Source organism: Nothoprocta perdicaria, unplaced genomic scaffold, assembly GCF_003342845.1.
Source record: "Nothoprocta perdicaria isolate Ctin4 unplaced genomic scaffold, notPer1 scaffold_26, whole genome shotgun sequence".
NCBI classification, from domain to species: Eukaryota; Metazoa; Chordata; class Aves; order Tinamiformes; family Tinamidae; genus Nothoprocta; species Nothoprocta perdicaria.
In genome coordinates, this window is record NW_020455488.1 from 4,564,305 (window position 1) to 4,588,362 (window position 24,058).

At 55.1% G+C, this 24,058-nt stretch overlaps 1 protein-coding gene across 1 annotated transcript; it reads left to right on the plus strand.

Moving 5' to 3' along the window:
- Positions 1 to 387: 387 nt before the first annotated feature.
- On the plus strand, positions 388 to 24,058 carry SMAD6 (SMAD family member 6; the record flags this gene model as incomplete). Its single annotated transcript, XM_026040635.1, has 4 exons — positions 388 to 1,108; positions 3,143 to 3,199; positions 4,578 to 4,655; positions 23,586 to 24,058. Coding segments are annotated over exons 1-4 (1,284 nt in total), but the record flags the coding sequence as incomplete, so codon positions are not given.

Consider the following 24,058-nt stretch of genomic DNA (forward strand, 5'->3'; position numbering starts at 1 on the left):
CGCCGCCTGAGGCGGGTCCGCTGAGCTCCCTTGGATGTGGCAAAGGAGCGCGGCCGCGCCGGGCGCCTCTCCCTCCCCGCGGAAGAGCCGGGGGGTTTCGGGCCGGGCTTGGGACTCCCCCGTTCCCTCTCCGCCGGCCCCGGTTGCGCTGCCGTCCGCGCGCAGCCCCCTCCTCGCTGCGCGCCCGCGGTAGATGTAGCGCGGCGCCGCTCGAGCCCCCCGCGCCGTCGGCGCAGCCCCCGCGGCGCCGTCTATGCCCCCGCCGGCGCCCCCCCCGTGCTGCGGGGCCGCGCAGCGCCTGGGCACGGCGGAGCTCGCCGCGGAGCTCGCCACGGCGCTGCTGCCATGAGATAAAAGCGGCGGAGGAGGAGGAGGAGGAGGAGGGGGAGGAAGAGGAGCCAGGCCGACGCCACCGAGCCTCCCGCGTATCGTATGTTCAGGTCCAAACGCTCAGGGCTTGTGCGGCGACTTTGGAGAAGCCGTGTCACTGCGGACAGCGAAGGCGGCGATGGGAGCAGCAGCCACGAGCGCGGAGCGCCCGGCAGCAGCCCGGAGAAAAACCCCCCGCCGGAGATCGGCGCCGTGACGCGGGAGCCCCACGAGCTGCGCGCGGGGCCCATGGGCGAGCCCGCCGCGCCGGGCCCGTGGTGGGCGCGGGAGGGCGACGGGCGCACCGTGACCTGCTGCCTCTTCACGGAGCGCGAGCCCGGCGGCCCCGCGCCCGACGGCGCCTCCGACGACGGCGGCGGCTCCGCGGAGCGGCGCGGGCGCGAGTCGCGCTCCCGGCTGCTGCTGCTGGAGCAGGAGCTCAAGGCGGTCACGTACTCGCTGCTCAAGCGGCTCAAGGAGCGCTCCTTGGACAGCCTGCTCGAGGCCGTGGAGTCGCGCGGGGGGATGCCCGGCGGCTGCGTGCTCGTGGCGCGCACCGAGCTGCGCCTGGGCGGCCAGGCCGCGCCGCCGCACCTGCTCCTGGGCAAGCTCTTCCGCTGGCCCGACCTGCAGCACCCGGCCGAGCTCAAGCCCCTCTGCGAGTGCCAGAGCTTCGGCGTCGCCGACGGCCCCACCGTCTGCTGCAACCCCTACCACTTCAGCAGGCTCTGTGGGCCAGGTGAGGAGCGCGGCGGGGCCGGGCGCGCGGGGAACCGCGTGGCTGCGTGGAGGGTTTTTTTATTTTATTTTTGCAAGAGCAGCGCAACTTGCGCGGCCCGAGGGGGCGGGCAGCGCCGTCGGGCCCCTCTTTCTCCCCCACCCTGCGCCGTTCGCTGGTAGCCCCCGTGCGGCCATGGGTGCAATGAGCGCGGCGGGTCTCAAGACACCCCCCCCTTCCAGCCGCCGGGTGGGCGCCCTCAGGGCGGCCCCGCTTGGCCCGGCGCCGTCCAGGGGCTGTTCCCTCCGCCGCAGGAGAAAGGAAAGGGGAAAAAAAAAAAAAAGGAGAGAGGAGGAAAAAAAAAAGAAAACGGGGGGCAGAGGGCGGGGGACGCGCCCCCCAGGTGCGGTGGCCGCAGGGGCTGTAGCCCCCCTGGCTTTGCGCGGCTCTCGCCGTCTCGGGCGAGCCGCGCGCGCGGCGCTGCTGGCGCCAGCCTGGCTCGCTCCTTATCGGCGCCCGGGCGCTCTTAAAGCCGCAGGGCCCGGCGGCCCCGCGGGGGGAGCCCCGCGCCGGGGGGCGCAGCCCGGCCCCGCGGCAAGGGGAGGGCGCTCGAGCCCCTGGGCTTCCCCCCTCGCTTGTTACTTTTCATTTTTTTTCTTTATTTTTGCATTGTTTAATCATTGGAATCCTGCAGATCTCAACCCTCTTGCTAAGGATCCCCTTCTTGGCTCGGGTTTTATTTGTTTTGCAGCCCCAAATCCYGCCTCGCTCTGCATCAGTTACTTGAAAGCAGCTTGTGCGCTGGGCACGCGCCCCGCTGCCCGCGTGCCCYGACCCCGGCGCTGCTGCTTCTCCTCCCCTTTGCAGCCAGGGGATTATTTTAGGGACAGCTACATCCAGGGAAGCTTTCAAGCCGCTTTCCTGCAGGGAGAGGCTTTTTGTAGGTTTTTTTTGCAGCCTTTGCACTTGCAGAGCAGGTACCAGGGTGGCCCTTTCGCTTTTGCCCCTGCTGTGACTTGGTGCCAGGGTGGCACCGGTTCCACTTCTGCTCTCGGCTGGGAGCTGAGGAGCCTCCTTCCCCAGGAGCACCGAGTGACCGCAGGCCATGGCAAAGCCACCACCCTGCAAGTGCTTGGGCAGGTTTTAATAAAACAGCCCAAACTGAACTGCAGCTATTAAATATAATAACTTGTTTTCACGTCACTGTGGGAAATTGGAGGGCATGTGGCCATGTTATTTGTCTGGAGCTGATGTTGAGGCATTGAATTGAAATCCAGGTTCCCACAGAGGTCAGGGGAGCATCTCCTTGACGTGGTGCTGGCTCAACCCAGACAATAGCTCTAAGTTTAGCAAGTTACAACTTTAAAAGAAAAATCCCTGTAGTAACTTAGTAATGGGGAAAATCCCACCCTCTGACATGTCCCCAGAGGGGACGGAGACCCTTCTCGAGGAGCCCTGAGCTCCTTGAATGCTCCTCACTCCCACAAGCACAGCAAGAGCCACTTAAGTTTCCTAGTTCAGTTAAGCGCTTTTAAGGATGCGCTTAATGCATGTGTGTGAGRAGCTTTGCGGAAGGGAGGCCGGGGTGAGGAGCGTCGAGGGCGCCCAGCTGCTGGAGGCCATGGAGCATCCCCGGACCACGCGGCTCCTGGCTGCTTCTTGGGCCTGTTGGCTGTGGATGGCATGGCCAAAGCCATCGTTTCTGTCCCCAAAACAGTGCTGCTGAGGTCCTGGTGTGCTGAACTGCAGAAGTGGCCATGGAAGGCAGGATTGACCCCCAGCTGGACATTGTGGTCCCCAAGCATGGGGTTCTGTKGGACACGTGTCTTCCTCTCGAGGAAGGTACCGCTTGGCAGCCCCTTTGGAGAGCTGCAGCCGAGCACCAAATCCCCCGGGATTTGAAAAAGTCTCAGGCTGGGGTTATTGGCAAGCGGATTTTGTCACTGTCCAGATCTGGAATGGGAGACCTTGGGAGGTTCCTCCGCGTGGAGGAGAAAACCTGGGGCTCTGCCTTCCTAGCCCGGCAGCACTAACRCCAAGCTCTGTCTTTTCCAGAGTCTCCACCACCTCCTTATTCCCGGCTGTCTCCCAGCGACGAGCAAAAGCCACTGGGTAGGTGTTTCCCCCTTGTCTGCGCCGCTCCTGGCTTGGGTTAGGCCGAGCAGGCCCCGACGTGGCGCGTTAGGCTGAGCTTACGCGTGGGGACTTTGCGGCCGCTCGTTATTCCTGAGCCAGCGTCAGCTGACGGGTTTTGGGAAGCAAATGAATGGCAGCCTATCATGGCAAATTACGGTGTAGACACATGCATATTTTCCAAAATAATCCGAGGCGCTGTTTTTAATGAGGGTGCAATGAAAGGCTGCGCGACGCCGTGTTGTGTCTGCGTGCGTAMCGCGCGGGGTGACGGGCCGGGAGCCGCGGCTGCCGGGTGCCCTTTCCCGGCCGCGGGAGAACCGCCCATTATTCCCATTGCATTTATTAAAACGAAACCTGTGTCRTTTTTGAGTGGCTTTTCGCTTTTTCCCTATGGATTATGGAAGCCTCTTGGAGCAAGCGGCCAGTGCAATGTGGGCTCTTGCTAAGTGTTCCCACCTAGAAATGGCCCCACTGCCTTTAGTGGATGCTCCCTTTTGTGATGCCCGTATCCCACCCCAAGGAAATGGGAATAAAAGCCCATAGGGAGAAGGGGATCTGATGCCATGGTAGAAATGGAATTGCTTGGCCGTAGTAATGCTCTGTGCATCCCTCCATGAGCGCTCCGGATCTGCAAGCCTTAGGGAGCAGGCAAGGCTGCATCCAGCTCCCCAGCACTGGGTGACACTGGGAGGGTGCCCAGTGTCCTGGAAAACAAATTTGCTGATTGTGTTTGAGGCTTTTATGCTGTTTTTGTTAAACCTGGAGGGGGGAAGGAAAAAAGGAAGGAAATCGAGGCATCCCTCCTGCTCTCCCCCCTTCCAAGTTAGTTCCCTTCAGCAACTGCCTGTGCTGCAGGGAGAGGAGATAGGGAGTGACACGTGATTTTTGTTAAAACAACAACCGGAGACTGAAATTGGCTTCATGGGCTTATTGGATTGGAAAAATAATAGTTAATCGGTGAGCAAACAGTTGAGCGCTTAATTAGAGGGGTGTAAGCAAGGCAGAATAACAAAGACTCTTAACTTGTTAAAACAAAGTTTCCTTCGCTTCAGCAAAGAGGAAGGAAGGAAGGAAGCAAGAATAAACAGCTTCAAGAATTTTAATGGTGATAATTAAGTATAGTAACTATGAATTGTTTAGAGGCTTAATGTAACCTTATCCAGTAAGCACCAAGTTCCTACTTGTTTGATCAACTGAGCTGCAGTTATTTTTGTGGTCGAGGCAATTGCAGCTCTTCATTTGCATGGCAGGGGTGGAAAGTTAAGCCGGGCTTTCAGGCCCGGCTGGCGCCGGGGCCGCGGGGCCGGGGCGGCTCCGCTTAACGCCCTTCTCCCTTTCTCGGTTGTTCTTGCAGATCTCTCCGATTCCACGTTGTCCTACACTGAAACAGAGGCCACCAACTCGCCCAACGTCACGCCTGGAGACTTCTCAGGTTGGCAGCCGCCCGGGGCCGGGAGAGCCGAGGGCGCCCGCGCTCTCCTCCCGCGCGGGTTTGGGGCAAATGGGAGACGAAGCAGCCGCTCTTGGAGGCAGGGAGGCGCTGCTGGGGCGAGGTGCTGCACGGCCCCGCTGCTCTGCTTCACCGTGGGGTTTTAGTGGGTGCTGCTGCGCCCGCTTATCCTCCACATGCGGGAGCAGCGCTCGCTCCRCGTTCACCTTCCCTCTCCGCCTCCTCCGCATCCGGGAGCGCATTCCCGGCGTTCCCGGGCTGCAGGTTCCTTGGGATGCTGGAGCGGACGCCAGTGGGTGTCTTGGCGGGCGCTGATTCCGTGTGGCACCGCGGCGTCCCACTCGCGCTCGGCCCCGGAGGGCTCTGCGGCGTTGCTCCCGAGCCGGGAACACGCGCCTGCAATTCCCAGCAAACGATCCCAGAGCTGCCGATGTGTCGGCAACGCTCCCCATACCCCGGCTTTGATTGCACGCCGATAAAGAGACGTTAATTACAGCAGCCGAGGTTGCGAATTCGGGCTCGGAGGGATGCAACGGCCCAGCTGCGATCCCAGCTGAGCTCCTTGTGGCTTTGCTGCAACCAGGCAGAGACTTGGACTTTTCCTTGAGCAAGGCGGTGATAACGTGGCCGGGATTGTGCTGAAACTGGACACCGCCTCTCCCCCCGCGCCGCTCCCAGCGCTGCGACTTTTAATAAGAGTCTGGGGCTGCGTGATTTATTTTTCCCCAGTGCTCCTGATTGCTGAAAGAGGATAAGAGTTTCACTGGAGTTAACCCATACTTGTCATCACTGGAAGGCTTGAAAGAAAGGGGGGGAAAAAACACCCAGTAACCTCAGGCCGTGCGCTCTCTCTGCCATATTTTAGTTTGTTTATTCGCCGTTTCAGCCTTTTTTTAATGGGTCTGCTTGAAACGTAGGCCTGGGCGGGTGATGCATCGAGCATGTGGTCTTCCCTGCCGCTCTGTGTGTGTACCGGGGAACGGAGCGCGCGTTGAACTCCCGTTCCAAAAATAAGTACGTTTTGGATCTAGCATCAAGCCACTACTATTTATTGCCTCAGCTTTGATCATCAAAAAGGCTTTTCCTACTAAAACCGCAAAATTCAATTTTGGATAACAAAGAGAACCGTTCTTTCCCTGGTCCTCATTTACTTGATGAACTTCTAAACAGGAAGTTTTTGCACAAAGTCAAAAGATTATCTCAGTCGTATGTATAAAAATGGGGGGAAAAAATGCCCTCTTTTTGAAATAGACCTTTTCATGACTGCAGCATTTCTGAGAAAATATGGAAAAGGCTTGAGGGAGTGAAAAAGCTCCCTATAAAAATAGCAAGTTATGGATGGTGCTTTGTGCTSCTTGGGCAGTGAGCAGTGAGTAGAAAATGCCCTATCTTCTTTTCAGCAAAGCTGCTCTTGCAGATGGACTTTAGCTCGTGCACAGTGCAGGTCGTTAGTATTGGTGCAAGTTCCTGCATGGGGAGCGAGGCTGGTGGGGATAATATCCCAAACTCTTCCCTGTTGGAAGTTCAAGGTGTTTTGGTGGTGCCTCTGCTGCAAGGACAACCCGTTGTGCATCTGCGACGTTCCTGTGGGATGGGGTTTTGGAAGTGGATGTGATTGGGTTGGGGATGGTTCTGGTTCCTCAGGAAGATGCAATGACTGGGACAGATCAGAATTGCTTGGAAAAGGGCTGGGCATGTACTCGATCCCAAGGGTTGGAGCTGCTCAGGTGAAGCAGCAGCCAAGGAGCTGAGGGAGAGCTGTGACGTGCGTGGAGTGATGCTCATGGTCCCGTGCCGTGGTCCTGTCCATCCTCCTCCTGCATCTGGTGGGATCCACGCGGGATGCTGCAGGAATGTGTGCAGTGCTGCTTACTGTCCCAAACCCATGGGATCTGGGCACAAATCCCCTTGCCGTGTGCTAGACCCCAGCCAGACGCAGCCTGGCATGGGGGGCCCCATGTGAAGGTCCCCAAAACGCGTGGGCTAGCTCTGAGCAAGCAGGAGCAGAGAGGCTCTGTGCGCCAGGCTCGGTGGGAATTGGGTTTTCCAGAGCTGGAGGAGCGGGTGGTGTTGGGAATGGGGCCGGGATGTGGAGCGGTGACTCACGGGGCTGCACAGCAAGCACTGCTGCTCGTTTTTATATATATATACACATATATATTTTTTTCTTTCTTTCTTTCTTTTCTTGCTTCCAGCAGTGTTTAGGATGAACTCAAGGCAGCTTCTTTCCAAGCATGGAGAAAGCAAATGCCTCCCTCCCTCCCACCCCCCACCAGAAATAACAGGCTGCAGAGATTTATGCTAACAAGGAAAGTTATGAAGATCTTCTGTGTTAGGAATAGGGAAAAAAAAAAAAAGCCTATAAATATGTAAGGCGGATACGTGCGGAAACTGGGCAAACATTCCCCTTTCCAGATTCGGGGAGAGATTGTGAAATTACCTGTTAAAAGCAAAAACKGCTGTTTTGCTCGAGAGCAGGGCAGGCTCTTTAGTCAGGAGCTCTGCAGCAAACGGGACCTTCCCTTCCTTGTCCCCCCTCTCCCCAGCTTGTCCCTTTAAAGAAAACGTAAATTCGCCTTAAAGCAAGAGCCGAGCGTATCTGTGCATCCAGTTTAATCACAGACAGATGTTTATTTGGGCCGGCGCTGGTTTTGGTTTCCCTTTTCTTTCCCAGTTAGCTTGAAGGGAGCTGGCGCGGCGCGCTCGGAGCTCGTGAACAATCAGGGTTTGGCGCGGGCGCTTTCTTGTCGGCGCAGCGCGCGCTGCCAAGAGCTACTTCTTTGATGCAAAAAAATACATCCTGGAGGTGCTTTGTCAGATGTTTTTATATTAAACATTTTTCTTCCATAGCCCGAGTTTGCCAAGGGKAAATAAAGCGCATCTATTTTCCAATTTACTTTAGGGAGGGATTTGTTGCTCCTTGGGAAAGGTTTTCCATGCGCGGCCCTCGAGTGCAGCATCGTGCCCGGTGCCTGGGGAGAGTGGCCCAGGCTGGGAGTGCCCGTGTGTTATGGTGGGAAATGGGAGCTGACATCGGAGCYGGCTCTGGGATGGGTGAATTGCTGAGTTATCCCCAGAAGGGAAGTTAGGCCAAGTCTGGGGGGTCATTTGGGACTTGTCYTTTAGGGGGAATTGCAGGCTTGGGTTTTACTCTGCAACCACGGTGCAAAATGCAGGCTTCAGGTCGGCATGGGAAGCCCATATCCCTGCAGGAGGGATGTGCTGGGGCTTGGAATGGGGGTCTTAACGTGGACCTGGGGTCYGGGGGAGTTTGCTGGGGCCGGGCTCGCAGGTGATGCCGGCCCTGGGCTGATGCAGAGCAGCTGGAGCCGCCCGTGGTGCCGAGCGCGGCTCGGGGCTGCGGCCCCTCGGGGGGCACGAGACGGGGCTGGGGGGCAGATTGCAGCAGTGGCTCCGCAGCTGCACGTGGGTTTCTAAGGCAAGCGGCACCTGCTCGTAAAAACACCCTGCTGGGTTGTGAAACACAAGCCTTGAAACGGGGCGATGGGTCTTGAAATGCATTCGGAGTTGGGCCAGCTTGGGAATTTGGGGAGGCGAAATGAGTTTTGGGGAGGGTGAGGGGCCACTAAGGGGATTGCTGTGGATTGGGAAGGTCCTGGTGGGTGCTGGAGTGATGCTTGGCTCTGAAGGGCTCCTGTGCTGGTGACGAGCCAACCTCCCCATTGCCCAGATGCTGCCAGCCGAGGGCAAAGGGATCTCCTGCACTGGGAATCGGACGTGTCCCTGCCTGGTGAGGGGCAGGCAGTTGTGCAGGTGGGCGCAGACACCTGCCTGCCTCCAGGAGCATCTTTGGTTGGGACAGCTCCGCGCTCGGGGCGGCTTCTCATCCCGGCTGACGAAACGGGGAAGGATTCCCTTTTATTGCCGCTTTGCTCCTATGGGCAGCCAGGGAGAGGCTTGCCCGGGGCTCCCATTGCACAGCGGGAAAGGGAGCTGAAATCTCAGCCTAATCCCAGCCTTGACTTCCCTTCCTTAACATGCAGGAACATCTCTCCATGCCCTGCTAGAGCTTTGAGCCACCTTCACGCTCTAAAAGCGCTCAAAAAAACGTGGACAGTCGCATCTGTCCCTATTGCAGAAGACGGAAATAATAAATAAAAGCCAACGTGRCTGGCAGAGAATGAAGAGCCTGGGTGCCGCTTGCCTGGCGTAACGCGGGCTGTGCGTTGCGGCACCCTTGGAAGAAGATTATTCCTATGGGGAATTGGCCGGGCGCTTCCCACGGGGATTAGGGGGTGCTCGGGCTGTGTGTGAGCCCGCAGCTCCCCGTTGTGAGTGCCATGGAGCCGGGTGGGATACGGGAAGGGAAAGCCGCCGTGTGATGCTGGATGCCCGGTGAGGCTGGGGGCTTGGCRAGGGCGCATTCAACATCTTGTTACCAAGGGAGAGCAGAAAGCTGGAAACAAAAAAAGCCTGAAAAAGGGTTTTTCCTTCTGCAAAAATGGCTGGTCTGCAAGGCAGCGAGATGAGCTGACTTTGGGGCATCATGGCTTGCTTTCCAGCACGGCGCCGAGCGGCCCGCAGCTGCGCGGAGCGTCGCCCTCTCCTCCCTTCCTCYGGAACCGGGAGGCCTTTTAGCACTCGGCCGGGATGTTTTCAGCATGGAAGTCCTTGGAGCAAGCGCAGCACCCACATACAGTCTGGTTTGTCTGTGGTTCCCTGAGCAGTTTTGATGTCTGAGTCCCGGGGTAGTCGCARCCTCTGCTTCCCCAAGCACCTCGGCATCGCGCTTAGCGAAAGGAACGCCAGGAAGTAAGCGAGTTACTTAAAAGCAAATTACTTTAAACCCTGTAGCCAAAGCGTTACCACGTTCTTGCACCCTATTAGGAGCTGGATGCAGCTTTCTAGGTAGTAAAAGCTCTTTTGATGTAGCCCCAGTTGTGTGTTTTACGCAGTGTGTATCTGATGGCCCGGCTTTGTTTGAACTGTGCCGTTTCTCCATGCGCCTTCTGCTTTTCCAATGGATTTGCTGAATACTGGACACAGTGTATTTATGACCTTTGAAAGTAGCGAGTGTTTTGCAAGAGGAATTTTGGCTCCTCGGAGGAGCCTGTGGAGAGGCTAGTATTCAGAGCTACAGTCATAGATGTTTTTGGTGGCGCTTTGATGAGCGGGAGGTGTTTATAGGCTTGATTCATAGCTGCCTTGCTAAGGTTTTCCACGGAAATAACTTATTAAATCTGCAGCGCTCGCCGAGGCGATTGAAGTCTGCAGAGTTGGTATCCATCAAAGGCACCTCCTTTCCTGTGCTCCAGGACCTATCTCAGCGYTTTGCCTCCGGAGGATGCTCGGCTCCGAGAGGGACACGCGAGGCGGTGGCTGGAGATGGATTTTAGCAAGGGAGGGGGGAAAAAAGCCCCACGACATAAGGGGGAAAAAAGGGAAAGGGAGGAAAAAGGCTTCAGGAAAAATGTGGCCTGCGTTTTGGAGCTGCTGATGGTTAAACCTGCCTCATGGAGCTCTGCTTATTTGTGTGGGTTTTGCTCTGCAGCTGAGAAGTGCGTCCCTTTGCTGCTGCCGTTTTCCTTTGGGAAAGGGGTGGATGATCCCTCTGCAGGGCGCATTGCAGGGACTCGGGAGGAGGACTCGGCAGCGCTGCCCTGCTCCTGCATCGGCTGCTGCCACCACCATGGCCCTGCTGGCCTGGCTCCGCTGTTGGTGAAGGTTGTGCTGTTAACCAACGGGAATCCGGGAGGACCCAAATCCTTCAGCACTGACAGCATCCAAGCGCCATCCCAGAAGAAGCCATCGGGATTGCCTGGGAGARCTCGCAGCAGCGTGGCTTGGGACGCAACCGTGTCGGCTTTATCTATGTATTCCATTAGCAGGGGGAAAACGCGCCAGCAGAAAAGCTATTTCTCAGATCTTTCCATTTATTAAGGTTGAGTTTGCTACGATTTTTCCATTCAGGGAGCCAGCAARTGTTGAAGACTCTCAAACCTGTCAGCTGGCTGCTTTGCTTGCTCACACGCAGTGATGCAAACTGTCGTGCCCTCGGTTAAGAGAAGTGTGTTCCGTGAACYGGGATGGGGGACTCCACGGATTAATCTTCCTTGATGGATGCGTGTGCATCCCTGCATGCTCCACATACACAAGTGATGGAGGAAGCAAACRTGGGACTGCAAAACCACCGAGCTTTGCCATCAGTTTGGTGTTTTTTAATATTTATTTGCAAAAAGGGAACGATGGAATTACCCWGTTTTGCTGTGACCTCGTGCTCGGAGCCCAGCGCTTGCAGGAGGGAATTGAAGAAGCGGGCAGGGCTCTCTCTGCAAGCCAAGCAAGCAAAAGCAAGCGGGCAGCAGCGTCCTAAGCTTTCCATACTTGAAAACCCTCTGGATGAGCTGCACCCTCTTCCTGTTGGCATTGCAGAGGGAATCAAACGTTGCAGCCCTTTGGGTGTCCGTGCCAGACAACGGCCCAGGGAGAGATGCACCAGGTTGGGTTGGATGTCCCAGGACCAAACTCATCCCTGGAGGGGAAAAGAAACCCCAAACCCGACCAAACAACAGCAAAACAACCCCCAAATTTTATGAATCGACTGGGAAGTCGGTAAAAATTAGTAGTAACAAGCTCATCTGGAGAGACGGGCTTGCTGCTCTGCCGCCTGCCAACCGTTTATGAGACTGGCTGCGTGCCGGCCGGCGGGGTCCAGCACGCGGCCTCCTTCCACCCTCCTGCTGCTGGAAGCCATTTGGGACTTAGGAAAAAACAAATCAGGCTCTTGTGGAGCTGGGTTTATGGCTGGGGCCGGAGCTGGGTGAGGGGGACAGCTCTGGTTGGCTCCGGATGCTGCGTGCCAGGGCCTGGGGGGTCCTGTGCAAAGCACTCATGCCACCTCTGGGACAGGGAAAGGTTTCCCAAGGAGACGGATGCTGCCTTATGCCAGCTGCCTTAGGGCTTGTCCACGGAGCCGGGCAGCCGGACACGGGGCAGAGCCAGCACGGAGAGAAGCCCCTGTAGCTGCAGCCCGTGTTTAAGCACAGGGAGATGTTTCCTGCGTGCAGATCCTTGCTCCRTTCCCCTTGGCACTGCACCAGCTCCAGCGGAGGGGTTTCCATGCCGGGAGGCTCCCGGCCCCGCTGTGAGCAGCCGAGCAGCTTGGTGCAGCATTCCCAATGGGAGCCGGGTTTGCACCCACTCGGTGGGACATCCACCGAGTTCTTTTAGCCTGGCTGATTTACGCCTGCTCTCAAGAGATTTATGCCCATCTTATTTATTTATTTAAAAGAGAGCAAACCGGTTTGTGCGATGCCACGGGACTCTATTTTTATTTTTACCTTCTATAAATTGAATCGCATGTGACACAAACTGTGGGGATCGGTGGAAACTTCCACTCTGGAGGAGATCAAGGAAATTCCTTTGCAAGTACAAAGTAAGGTAAAGATCCTATGTGGGCAGCGAGTTGCTTTTCCCCCCATTGTTGAGCTATTTTCATGCAAGGGAAACGTCAGCAAAAGTGTGTTTAGAAAAGCAATGTCACTCACACATGGCTGGCTTTGGCCTAGGACTGYGCCGCTTCTTGGCTTTCGAACAAGAAAATTTAGTGCCGTTTTTTATTTGCAGGTAATCGCGGCCATATATTTTAAAACACCCATAGTCTTTTCCACGTCGAATCATCAATATGGATCTTTGAGAGCTGGATTGAATTCAGCTGCGCTTGAAAGGGTCGGTCATCTGAGACTTTCAACATTAAAGATCTTTGCAAATTAGTTTTGCTCTTGCCATGCTGGATTTGTTTGTGCCAAAGCCTCGGCGGAGCTGGGGCTGGGGTGCGGGCGGCTTTGAAGGGCTCCGCTTCAAAGGCAGCTCAGGCGCCGTGTTTTCYGCGCYGCGCACGGAGAGCGGCCGCCGCGCCTGCAAGCGGCAGCTCCCGCCTTAGTTAGACCCTGCAGGAAGGAAAAGCGGAGCCGGGGGATTCGAAGCCGGCCTGSGAGCGGGATGCCCAGAGCTCATTCCTGATCGGAAGCTAATGCGGCTCTAAAGGGGATATGGGGAAGGATGGACCAGTGTCAGCAGCTCTGCAGCGCCCGTGTGAGGATGCTCTCAAGTCTGCCCGTGCGTTTTGGGGTCTTGGGGCAGCTGGTCTCTAAAATGCRGCTGTGATCGTGGTGGTGAGAAGGCACCATCAGCAACCTCCTTGAGGTGTTGCTGAACTGTAGATCCTGTTTGTGGGGAACCTTTTCCCCCMAAAAGAGTAATTTAATCATTTGAAAGCAAAAATGTAAGAGCTTGCCCAGCTTGATGACAATTTATTTGCACGTTGGTGTTCAGTCTGTTGGCAGGCAGGTGCTGCCTTGCAGGAGGCTTTTCCACCCGAGCCCAGTGCATCCGTGCACGCACCAGCACACTGCAAATTTTAGTCCTTCTGGTTAAAATAAATAGGCAAGAAAATGCACTAATGAAGCCTGTTTGCCTCTCGAGGGGTTTCTGTGTGTCCGGATGGCTTGTTGCAGAGCCCAGCTGCCTGTCCCAGGAGCTGCTGAGCTGGTGCAGCAAGTCCTCCGTGGCTACCATGGGTCTGTGCTGAGCAGCGAGTTGGTTCTGGCCATCAGGTGGACCCTCCAACACATAAAAGAAGTTATGCAGTGGCTCCAGTGTTTAAAAATCACTTTTGAGATGGATTCATCGTGCATATGAATCYCAGCACGGGTCTTGTGTGGGACCAGCTCAGCTGCTGCGAATGTGATGGAGCATCCCGATGGTTTTGGGGATGGAACATCCCCCAGCAGGTCTGCAGCTAGCTGGAGGTGATGCTGCTTTTCCCTGCAGCTGAAGGGCAGGTGGTTTTTCTGGCCGTGTTGGGTGGCAGACCTCGCAGGTCACCTCCGATGCCTGCGGAACCAGCTCCRTGCGCCGGGGACACTTGGGCAGTGCCTGACCGGGCTCCTTTCCCATGGCTCCATATTGCAGGTCTGGGTGCTTTCCTGTGGCACGGACGGGAGGAAAGCCCTTAGGAAAAGGGTGGTTTATCGCGCCGGCCGCCGGCGTTATCTCCACGTGACGTAAGGGGCCAAAAACGGCGTTCGTGTTCTCGGCGCCGTGGCCGGATCCCTCGCCGCCCAGCCGACCCCTTGGGAGCCGGCAAGCAGAATTCCCGGCGCTTCCCGAGCGTTTTCGCAGCCCCGTTACGCCAGGGGCGGCCGCGGGGCTCCCTCGGCGGCTCCGGCGGGAGGGCGCTCGGCTCTGTTTGGGTTTGCGGCCTCRCGCAGGGAGCCGTGCCAGGATCAACAGCGGCGTTTGCTGCTGCGACGCGCTCGCCCCGGCCGGAGCCCAGCGCCGCTCTGGGGCATTTGTGCATTTTTTTCCCCCTTTTTCCTGCTCCATTTCCAAGCAGGAAGGCGGTCCGGGAGGTTGCAGCGTGCAGGATGAATCCCGTGGTCGTGGGGCGCATTGTGCAACCACATTGGGACGAAGAGCGGCCAGCGATGAGCATGCAATTCCGTGCAAAAAGACCATGCATGCATGGTCTGCTCAGAGCTTCGGCTGCCCAAGCAGGGCTGAAGTGGAGTCAGCTGAGTTATTCTGAACTTATATTTGATATTTGGAGCAGTATCTGGCTATGCCCATTTGCAGAGGGAAAAAGGAAAAACGAAAAAGGAAGAAAATRTGTGGTTGGAGGCTCTGCAGGTTGCAGCACTTGGAGTCCATTTGCGCAGCTTGTAACAAACTTTTTACCGTCCTGAAGGAGCTTTCCCTTCGGAAAGGAGGTTGCCTCCAATCGCYGTGGTCGCTTGCAGAGGGCACTGGGTTATAACAATAAATAAAAGCGAACAGAGCTTCTAGAAATGCGAGGAATGTGAAAATGTTTAAATGATTTAGTAGGAGAAAACTTTATTTAAACATTTAATCGAAGAGCAGGCTTTCATCTTTAAGACATTAGCGTTTGAACTCTCATCTAAGTTTCTTTTTTTTTTTTTTTTTTCCAAACTTTCCTTGCACTTCATCATACACAAAGCAAGGCCGGGTCTGCAAAGCGAGCGCACTTCCACTTCCCCCTTCCCTGATGTTGTTGCCATTGCTTTGAATGCACCTAAACTGCAGCAAAGACGCCGTTCCAAGGAAAAGAGCAAAACCCGTTGGTTCTCCCGTTAGGAAGATGCATGCTTATTGGAAGAATTCCATCCGGAAAACGCGGAATCCGAGCAAATCCCACAAAGTTGCGTGGCTTTCCCGAAGGAAACCACTCCGGGCACGGATGTGCCCGTGAGCGCGGCATCGTTTTTCCCAAAGCRAGGGGATATTTGCCCGCTGGGCGGGCAGCGGCCGCGGGCTCCGGAGCAGCCGCTCGGCCGGGGCGGATGCGGAGTCGGCCGCGACGCCCTGAACTTGGCTTCCCACCTGAAGAATAATCCTGCAGTGCTCCCGGCGGAGAACGAAGCTGCCGAGCAAAAAGAGGAGAGTTGCAATTTTGCAAAATGTGCAGAAAATCCAGTGTTGCGTTCGCTGCAAGGAGGAAAATCCCAGTGTTGTGTCCTCAATGCAGGGCACGGAGTGCGTTCCGGAGGGCTCCGGCTCTCTCCGACCGCAGGGTTCCAGCCCTGGGGCCCGTTGGGTGCCACGTTAGCCCTGGACGTGCTGGTGTTTTTGCCGTCCCGCCGCGCACGGAGCTGGAGATTTACAGTTTCTAAGCACGTTGTAAAAGTTTTATAAAGTACCTTAAATATTTACCCAATAAGCACATCTCCACTACGCGTCCGACGGGGCTGTTGGTTCTTTAGGCCCCTCGCACCACTGATAACTTCTTTTTTTTCCATTCCTTGACCTCCAGGAATTTCTTTTTTTTTTTTTTTTTTCAACCTGATTGTTTTTAAGCAGACAAACACATGGCAATGCATGCACAGGAACCTATAAATAATGTTAATGGCCTGGCTTGTAGCCTCCAGAGCCAGGAAATTTAAAAGCAGGGCTGTGCGTTGGCCCGTAGGTCACCCAAGGGTGGGAAGAGCCAAGGATCTGGGCAGGGGCCTTTGGAGGCCTGTGGGATATGGGTGGAATGAGGGACACGGATGTGGGGCAGYGGAACCCGGAATGGGTGACTGTCCGTAAATGGGGAGGTGTAATGGGTTTTGCTGGGATAGGAGGTGGCAGTGCCTGGATTTTCCTTGGAGAACCTCAAGCTGCGGAATGGTCCCTTGTGCTCCTTTGATTGCGGTCTTTGCTTGTGCATGGTGTCCCTCTGGATCTGGCCTCCTTTGGCACAGAGRGGGATTTGATCCATGTGAGTGTCACAGGGCCTGCGGTTTGACCTGGATTTGATTCACGTGAGCACCAGGACCTGGGAAATGTTGTGCATCCTCATGCTCTGCACTGGGAAGCTCCTGCTGGAAGCGACACGTCGCTGCAAAACAAACTGCTTGCACCTCCCTCCAGCCGTAGCCCAATTCCATGGAGAGCCCCGTTATCCCGGGAATAACCCCCCACTGTGACTTGACCTGCTAGCATCGACGTGATTCCCAGGATTTCCTTACCCTCCGTAGGCATCCTCAGCGGATCCGCCTTCCCTCCGTACCCAGCTCGGCGACGGGAGGACGGGATGCTCCGGGCTCGCTCCGGCGGCATCAGGCTCCGGAGGAAACGGGAGCACTGCTTTCTCGGCTCCGTGGGCAGCAAACAACTCTTCAGGATAACTCCAGCGTCCCGAGCGCCAGGAAAAAGAGGGAGGCCACAACTCTGCAAGCAAATAACCGCGTTTTCTGCTGCGTTCCCCTCCTGAGCTCCAAGTTTGCACRTTGCTCCTGGCTTCTTCCAGGGTTTTTAGTCTAACAGGCAGCTATTTCCAGCRTAAACGGATTAAATACATGCCAGGTGACCAGTTTTACTGGTCCTGTTTTTTTTTTTTTTCCTTTGATTCTGGGGGATTTGCTTGGATTGAGGAGCTTTGTGGAAGGGAAACCCTAATTGCTGCCTGTTCCTTTGGGAAGCTCGGGTCYGGGAGCGCTGCTCCGATGCTGCACTGAGCCCTGTCCCGCCGACTGCAGGACTTGCCTCTTCGTGCTGCTTCGCTTCGRCTTCCCATAGGAAAACATGGAGGGAAAAAAAAAGCCTTTTCACTAATTTTGGGCCCAAACGTGTGAGTTTGGAGAGTGTTCCCTGTGCCCATTGGCTCCGCGCAGGAAGGATCCCACTGGGATCCCTGCTCCTTCCYGTGATGGGGAAACTCTAGGGCAGGTTGCAATTACTGCAGACATTGCAGTGCACCGAGGTGGGGAGCGGGGGAGAGCGGGGAATTTTTTTAGGCTTTATTTTATTTTTTTCTCTTGGAAATGCAGCCTCTCGCAGTCATGCTGTCACAGTTAAAATAAGGTTTAAATTACAGGGCTGGCTGTGGCTTTTTCCCTTTCTTTCAGAATTTTTGCCAACTTGCAGTTTACTTAATGAAATCCTGCTATTTCGTTTAACGGGGATATTTTTTGCAGATGTTGATTTAACCCAGCTTTATAAAATATGTGAACTGTGCAGTTTTTTTTCCCTATTTTTAACAATTTAAGGATTCTAGCACCATAACTCGGCAAAATGTCCAGCGATGGTAGTGGTGGTTGCTCCCACCATGGAAATACAGAGGTTTAATGACACGCCGTCCGTCCCGTCCCATTCCTTGCTCCATCAGGAGGATGCAGGAGGTTGCAATAAGGAGCCCAAGTAATGCAAAGKAGGAAACAGGGCACTCTTTGGAGCCGTTTGCTTAATGCATCTCTGCAAAATACCCGGCAGGGATTTTCCACTGTTATTCTGCTTTTGCATGGGTTTTTTTTTTTTTTTTTGCACGCATGTATCTAATGTAAGATGTGACCTATTCCAAAAGAGCGAGAAGAGAAACGAGGCTCTTGTCATTGGCTGACAGTCTGCCTTTCTAATGCACAAAACCAGGCGTATTTCCCCCAAATACAGCTTGCTTTAGTTTCTAAACGCAATTCCCCTCGAGGGGAGAAGGAGAATTTGGTGTTTTTTCTTTTTCAGCCCTGTRTAGAGCGCATGGTCTTGAACTCGTTAGCCATAACGAAGCGTTCCTGTGCTCCCTTCATCTCCCTGATTTATGAAGAGCCCTATCTCTTCTCCTCTCCTCCTTCCTCCCGGGGAGAAAACCATTTATTCTGGCTCTTAATTCTCCRCATTTGTAACTCCAGGTTCACAGAAGGGTTTCGTGGGGAGAAGTCGGGGACAGCAAAGTGACATGTGGGAGCCCCGGCCAGGGGCTTGAAAGGGTGATTTTTRCCTTGGAAATTTGCTCTGCCCTCCAAGGATGAGGCCAGGAGAGGTCGGGGAGTTTGAACCGGAGTGAATCCTTGATCCTCTTCCCATGGTGGCYGCTCCGTGCTGGAGCATCCCTGGCAATCCGGAGACTCAGAGCGGGTCCCAACCATTCCCACACACCAGTGATGGAGCTGGAATATGGGAGCAGCTCGGTCTCGTCGTGGTGCAGTGGGACAAGATGCATCCCACTGAGCGTGCRTGCGTTTTGCCGTTTGCCTTGTATTTTTTTCCTCACGAAACTGTGGTTTCTAGAAATGAAAACAAGTCCTCCTTGGCCCGGGAGGGTAATCAGCGTGAGTCACCTCCACTCTGGATGTGCAAAGACATAGCCAGGAATTTGGGAGACGGTGGTGAAAATGCTCCCGGAGACCCGGGCTGTGGATTCCTGTGGATTTGCCAGCATTGCAGCCTGCACTGGTGCTCGTTCCCACCGCACCGGGATGCAGAAGGATCAGGATTTGCATTGGCCTTCCAGCTCATCAGCACCTTGTAATTAAACGCTGCCATTAAAGCCTTTGGAAGCTCTCATGGAAGCCACTCGGAGAGAGAAACCCATCATTCCCATTGGGATGCGGTCTTGTGGGATCCCTGCGGCATCGTGGGATGCTCTGGCACATGGAAGCGCGCCGGGAGGAAGCGGCTGGAGCAGGCGGGAACGCGGTGGGCGTCCCCCGGCCTCGTTAATTAATAACGAGCGCTGGCCCCGAGCCAGGCCACGAGATAAAGCGGGGAAGGAAGAGCTGGACCTTGCTGGGGCTGAACGGGAAATCTGCAGCCGAGTGATTTATTGGGTGTTTTCTCCCGGATTCTCGGCGTTTCTCTCAAGCACTTGGAATAAAAAAGGATTGAGGATGTGCTTGTTCGGAGGCCTGGGAAAGTTCGGAGCTCTCCTCCACAAAATGGAGGAAAAAAGAGGCTTTTTCTCCCCGTTTCCTTGTCCCGTTCCGGAGCTGAAGGTGCCATTGGAGTTACCCGGGGCCAATTCCCAAAGCTGGACGGTGACGTCCTGTGGACGCCACGACCGAGCTCGCCCCGGCGCGTGTTTTTGGTTGAAGGGCATAAAAAAGAAACCAGCACAAGCTGATGATTTTGCGGAGCGGTTTCTCTTCTGCCCCGAAGATTGTTCCCATCGGAATTCCTGGCATTGCCTGCCCTGCGTTCCCTTTGTTTCCCCGGCTGCCATGGAAATGTCCCCCTTTCCCCCCGGTCCTCTCCACGCGCCGACTCCGCCGTCATCCCCGCCGGCCTTTGCAGCGGCTCCGCTGCCCATCAGGCCCTTTTCGGAGCTAATTAGATTAATTAACCCAGCGCGAGCGCTCCCCTGAGTTAATTGTCTCCTGGGTTGGCACATTCAGTCGGCTCCTGGAGGAGGAAGAGGAGGGGAACCTGCGCACCAAAGGGTTTTCCAGATGGGTTTTGTATGGATTTGTGTTCTGCCGGATGAGGGAAGTGAACGGGCCCTCAATTTCCCTCCGATGGGAGGAAAATGTTGGGATTTGGGCTCGGATGGAGGTGCCGGGAGCATCCCTTGCAGCAACACCCACGATGTTGGAAGAGCCCTGGTTTAAACCAGGAGTTTTGGCCAGACTGGATCCCCTAGAAATCCATCAGGAGCCAGCCCATGGCTGCAGGATCGTTACCACCAGCACCTTGTGGAGGCTGCACACATTTTTGCTTCTCTTTTCTTGGAGAAGCTGTTTTCCTGGAGAAGCTGTTTTCCTGGATGCTTTTCCTTCCCCAGCATCCATCCGCTCTGCGGTTTGGGAGTATTTTCCTAAAGTACGGAAATGGCAGCGTGGAGCAGGGACGTGGGGGCCCAGGACCCCAATGTCACCAAGAAGTTACCGCTTTAGTTGGCTCCTACAAATCCATGGTGATGGGGTGACATTTTAAGGCAAAAATGTGACATTTTAAGGCAAAAAAATGCCCAATTTGGATTCTCTGCAGCTCGGGAAAGCAGCTCACGCCTGCTCGGAGGGGAGGGCCGGGGGCCCAAGCGATGCCTTCCAGCTGCAGCTTGTAGGGCTGAGATATTTTAAGTATATTGGCTTAATGAAAACGATTGTGAGCTTTGCTGGGGCAGATTGACGATTAATTTTTTTTTTCCCCTTTGCAGGGCCATAAAAATTCCATTTCTGCTGTGCAAAGTTTTAACCTCTTCCTTGCCCTGCAGCTTGTTTCTGAGGACGTTAAGCGGGGATTATTTCAACTCAGGGCTCCCCTGAACTGTTAAGGGATTTGGGGAGGGACGGGCATGTGCCATTTGGGCTGTTCTTTGGACTGTGCTTAGCAGCTTGCTCATAGTGACCCATTTATGCGTCTAAGCTGTGTGTCCGCGTGTTCCGTAGGATACGCACGCTTCTGTCCTGCCCGGGGCTGGAAAAATAGGCAAAAAGAGTGAGCAAAGTGGAGTGAGCTACGAGGAAAGGCCAGGGCTCTGTTTGCTGTTGCATGAAGGAGGTGGCCGAGCTGCACGGTCAGAGCAGGTTGAGTTGCCCACAATGCTGCAGGAGAAGCTGGACGTGAGCACCAGCCATGGGCTGAGTCATGGGGATGCTCTTGAACATCCCCCTTCATCTCCTTGCAGCCGCGTGGGGCTCTCCAGGTGCCCACGCGTGCATCGACATCCCTGCCAGGGCAGGGTTTGGTTTTCCCGTGTTGTGTCCCGTGTCGTGTCCCGTGTTGTGTCCCGTGTCGTGTCTCCATCACGGGATCTCACGAGCGGGACGAGGCTCCCCGTGCAGCAGCAGGCGCGTGATGCCGAGTGTGAATCAGAGCTGCTTTCATCTGGTGCCTTTTGGGACCTGCCCATGGTGCCCGGCCTGCTTTTAAATACAACATCAAGCGGAGGGCTGGGCGCGCGCTGGGTTTTGTTTGGGAAGAGGCCCTTTTCTTCCTTAATGAGGCTCTTTGAAGTTTGCTGGCACACGGTGGCAGATTGGGAGCGATCCCGAAGCTCGTGCTCTGCGTGGCACCCGGGCCCGGATCCCTTTGACCATGTGGGAGGGCTTCCCAGGACATCCTGCTTCGGATTCCCCATCGCCCTTTCCCCCCTGGCCTTCTAGCGGTCTTTTGGGGCATTTTGCTCGCTTTTTGTAGGGTTGCTTTCTCAGTTAGAGCTTTTGGAGCCTCCTTTGCCCGTATCTCGAGTCAGAAGTGGGGTGGAGAGCAGCTCTTGGCTGCTGTACCTATGCCCCATCCATAAATTGCATGGAAGTCACCTTCATGGAGTGCCCACCCACGGCTGATTGTGTCCCCCTGGCAGAAGCCTGCCTTCTTTTCAGCAGATGTATCATTTTTTGTCCAAATACAGCCCAGATCCTGGAGACTGGCATGGCAGCATTGATGGGGGCACTTCTTGGGCTGCCCTTCTCCTCCCACTTGGGTTTTGCTCTTCTGGGGACATTCATTTGCAGTAAATTGTGGTGAATACCCAGTGAATACTGTGTGTTCAGCTAGACAGGGCTTTATTTGGGTTGGGTTTGTGTTGATCCCATCAGCTGGGTTCACAGTTTCTGCAAACGCTTCAGAAGTCCTATAAAGAGGTTCTGAAACTTTCCGTCCCCAAGTTCCTTGGAGTTTCTGTTCTCAGTGGAGATCTTGGTATGTCCTACTACGACTCGTCAGCTTATTTAGTCTTATTCAAAATTAAATTTGAATCTTCTTCCCCCGCTAAAACATGGTGTTCCCATAACTGGTGCTTTGCAAGGCGTCCTGATGGACTTTGGGAAGAGTTGAGCCCAGTGGGCAGTGTTGGATGGTGATGGGTACAACAAACTCATCCCACAATTGTGGACAAAGTCATGGCAAGCCGTGTTGCTCCTCTACCTCCTTGTCATCCAGGGACAGACAGTGCCTTAGGGATGGCAGCAAACACGTAGATTATTGATCAGAGAGAAGCAAGGATGACAAATCTTTACATTTCCTGGTTCATTTTGTTGCTAGCAGTGAGTAGCATTGGGATGGACTTGGTTTAAGGGACTCCCAGCCCTCCAGGAGGGTGGTGGGGTCAGATTTGGGTGAGCTGGGGTTAACTTGTGGCTTTAGCACCCAAATCCCATGGATGCAGCCTCTCAGCAAATGTTCTCATGTGACTGCGCAGGATGGGGCTTCCTTAGAATAATTTTCTTAGTTGAACAGGAACTTGTGCTTCCACCCCAAGGTTGGACAGTGAACTTGGAGCAGCCTCTGCTTGTGCATGGAGAGACCCAGGTGGATGCAGCAGTTTGGGACTAACGAGGAATTGTGGCCGGAGAGCAGCTGGGAGGTCTGCTTGGGCTGTGAACAAGTTAGGAGCAGATCTTAAATTCACTTCAGTTTTGTGGGCATGCAGGAGCTGCAGATGTGGAAGACAAATCTCTTTTGGTGCAAAACCAAAATGAGACAGGTATTAGCATCAGTGCAGAGGGGTTTCCTACCACTGAGGCAGGGAGGGCACTGGCTGCCCCCCCAGGCTTGCTAGCACGCTATGGCACACAGGGTGTTTGCCACAGAGCTGCTGTTTTCCTTGCAGCACCAGGATCATTCTTGACTGTGTGGCAGGAAAGCTGCCTGTGGAGGATGTGACGGGACACAAGAACCCCGCTGGAGTCGGACCGTGACCCTTTCAGTTTGGATGTGCAATTGTCTCCCTGAACGGTCACAACCCTGCTAGCCCCTGGGACAGGAACATACAAAACCTGCAGCATTTGTGGTGATGAGAAGTGGGAAATGATGATGATAAAGTTGGAGGATTCTCCTGGTTGGTGGAGCTGTGGATGCTGCAAGTTCCCGTGCTCCATCTCGAGGCACCAGAGATACCCCAGCGAGCTCGAAAAGGGCTCCCAGTTGTCCATATCCCTCCCTGAATGTTGTTCCTGGAAAGCAAAGCCCCTTCTTGTTGTTCTTGAGGAGGATCCGAGGTTTTACATGAGAACATGGGCAGTTTGCAGAAAACACTCCCTCGGTGGCATGAAGCATCTTCTCAGATTGTGTGTTTCCTGCGGGAATATCTGAGTCCCCATCTAAGGACTGTACACAGCAGAGATACTGTCGGCTCTTCTATGTGAGCAGATCCCCTGCATTTCAGCTCTGCGGGTGGCTTCCTTTAAAAATCAGGGTGTAGACAAAGTCACTTCTGTCTTCAGTTGCCTGTTGGGTTGATGAACTGTTAGCTGCTCCTGCAGGTTATCACAGCGGGCTCTGCATATCTCCATCAGCGTGAGCAGCACAACAGGGTGATGCTAGTCCCTTCCTTTGAGGCCATGTGTCTTCTTGTGTTGAAGTAGTAATGTGGGTGCTGATGGACCAGCCCAGCTGCCCCATGGATGATGTGTGCGACACGCAACAGCCCTGCATGCCCTTGGTGTTCAGAGCTGGTCACCTTGGGCATGGGATCAGCTAGTCCCTAGGGGACCCAGTGCCCTTGGGGTGATTGTCCCCATGCAAGCACAAGGGTGGACTTGAGATCCCCAGCAGTTGGGTGACTGGATGGTCATTGGCCTTGCTTTGACTTTCTTGATGATATCTGCCATAAATGTTTGAGTGGAAGTTTGGTTCATGTGTGATTCGAGGTGGTGGGTGGCAGTACTTGTGTTTTCACATTGCTTGTGCATCCAGTTCTCCATGCCCTGACCACGTCTCTGCTTTTCCCCCCAGATGCCAGCACGTCACCCGATGCCATTAAAAGGAGCCATTGGTGCAACGTGGCCTACTGGGAGCACCGGACTCGCGTTGGCCGCCTCTACACGGTGTACGAACAGTCTGTCAGTATATTTTACGACCTACCTCAAGGAAACGGCTTCTGCCTCGGACAGCTAAACCTGGAAAACAGGAGCGAGACTGTGAGAAGGACTCGAAGTAAAATCGGCTACGGGATTTTACTGAGCAAAGAGCCGGATGGCGTGTGGGCCTACAACCGCAGCGAGCACCCCATCTTCGTCAACTCCCCAACACTGGACATCCCCAACTGCAGGACTTTGATCGTGCGCAAGGTCATGCCCGGCTATTCCATCAAGGTGTTCGACTACGAGAAGTCCTGTCTCCTGCAGCACGCCACCGAGCTGGACTACGCGGACGGGCCCTACGACCCCAACAGCGTGCGCATCAGCTTCGCCAAGGGCTGGGGGCCC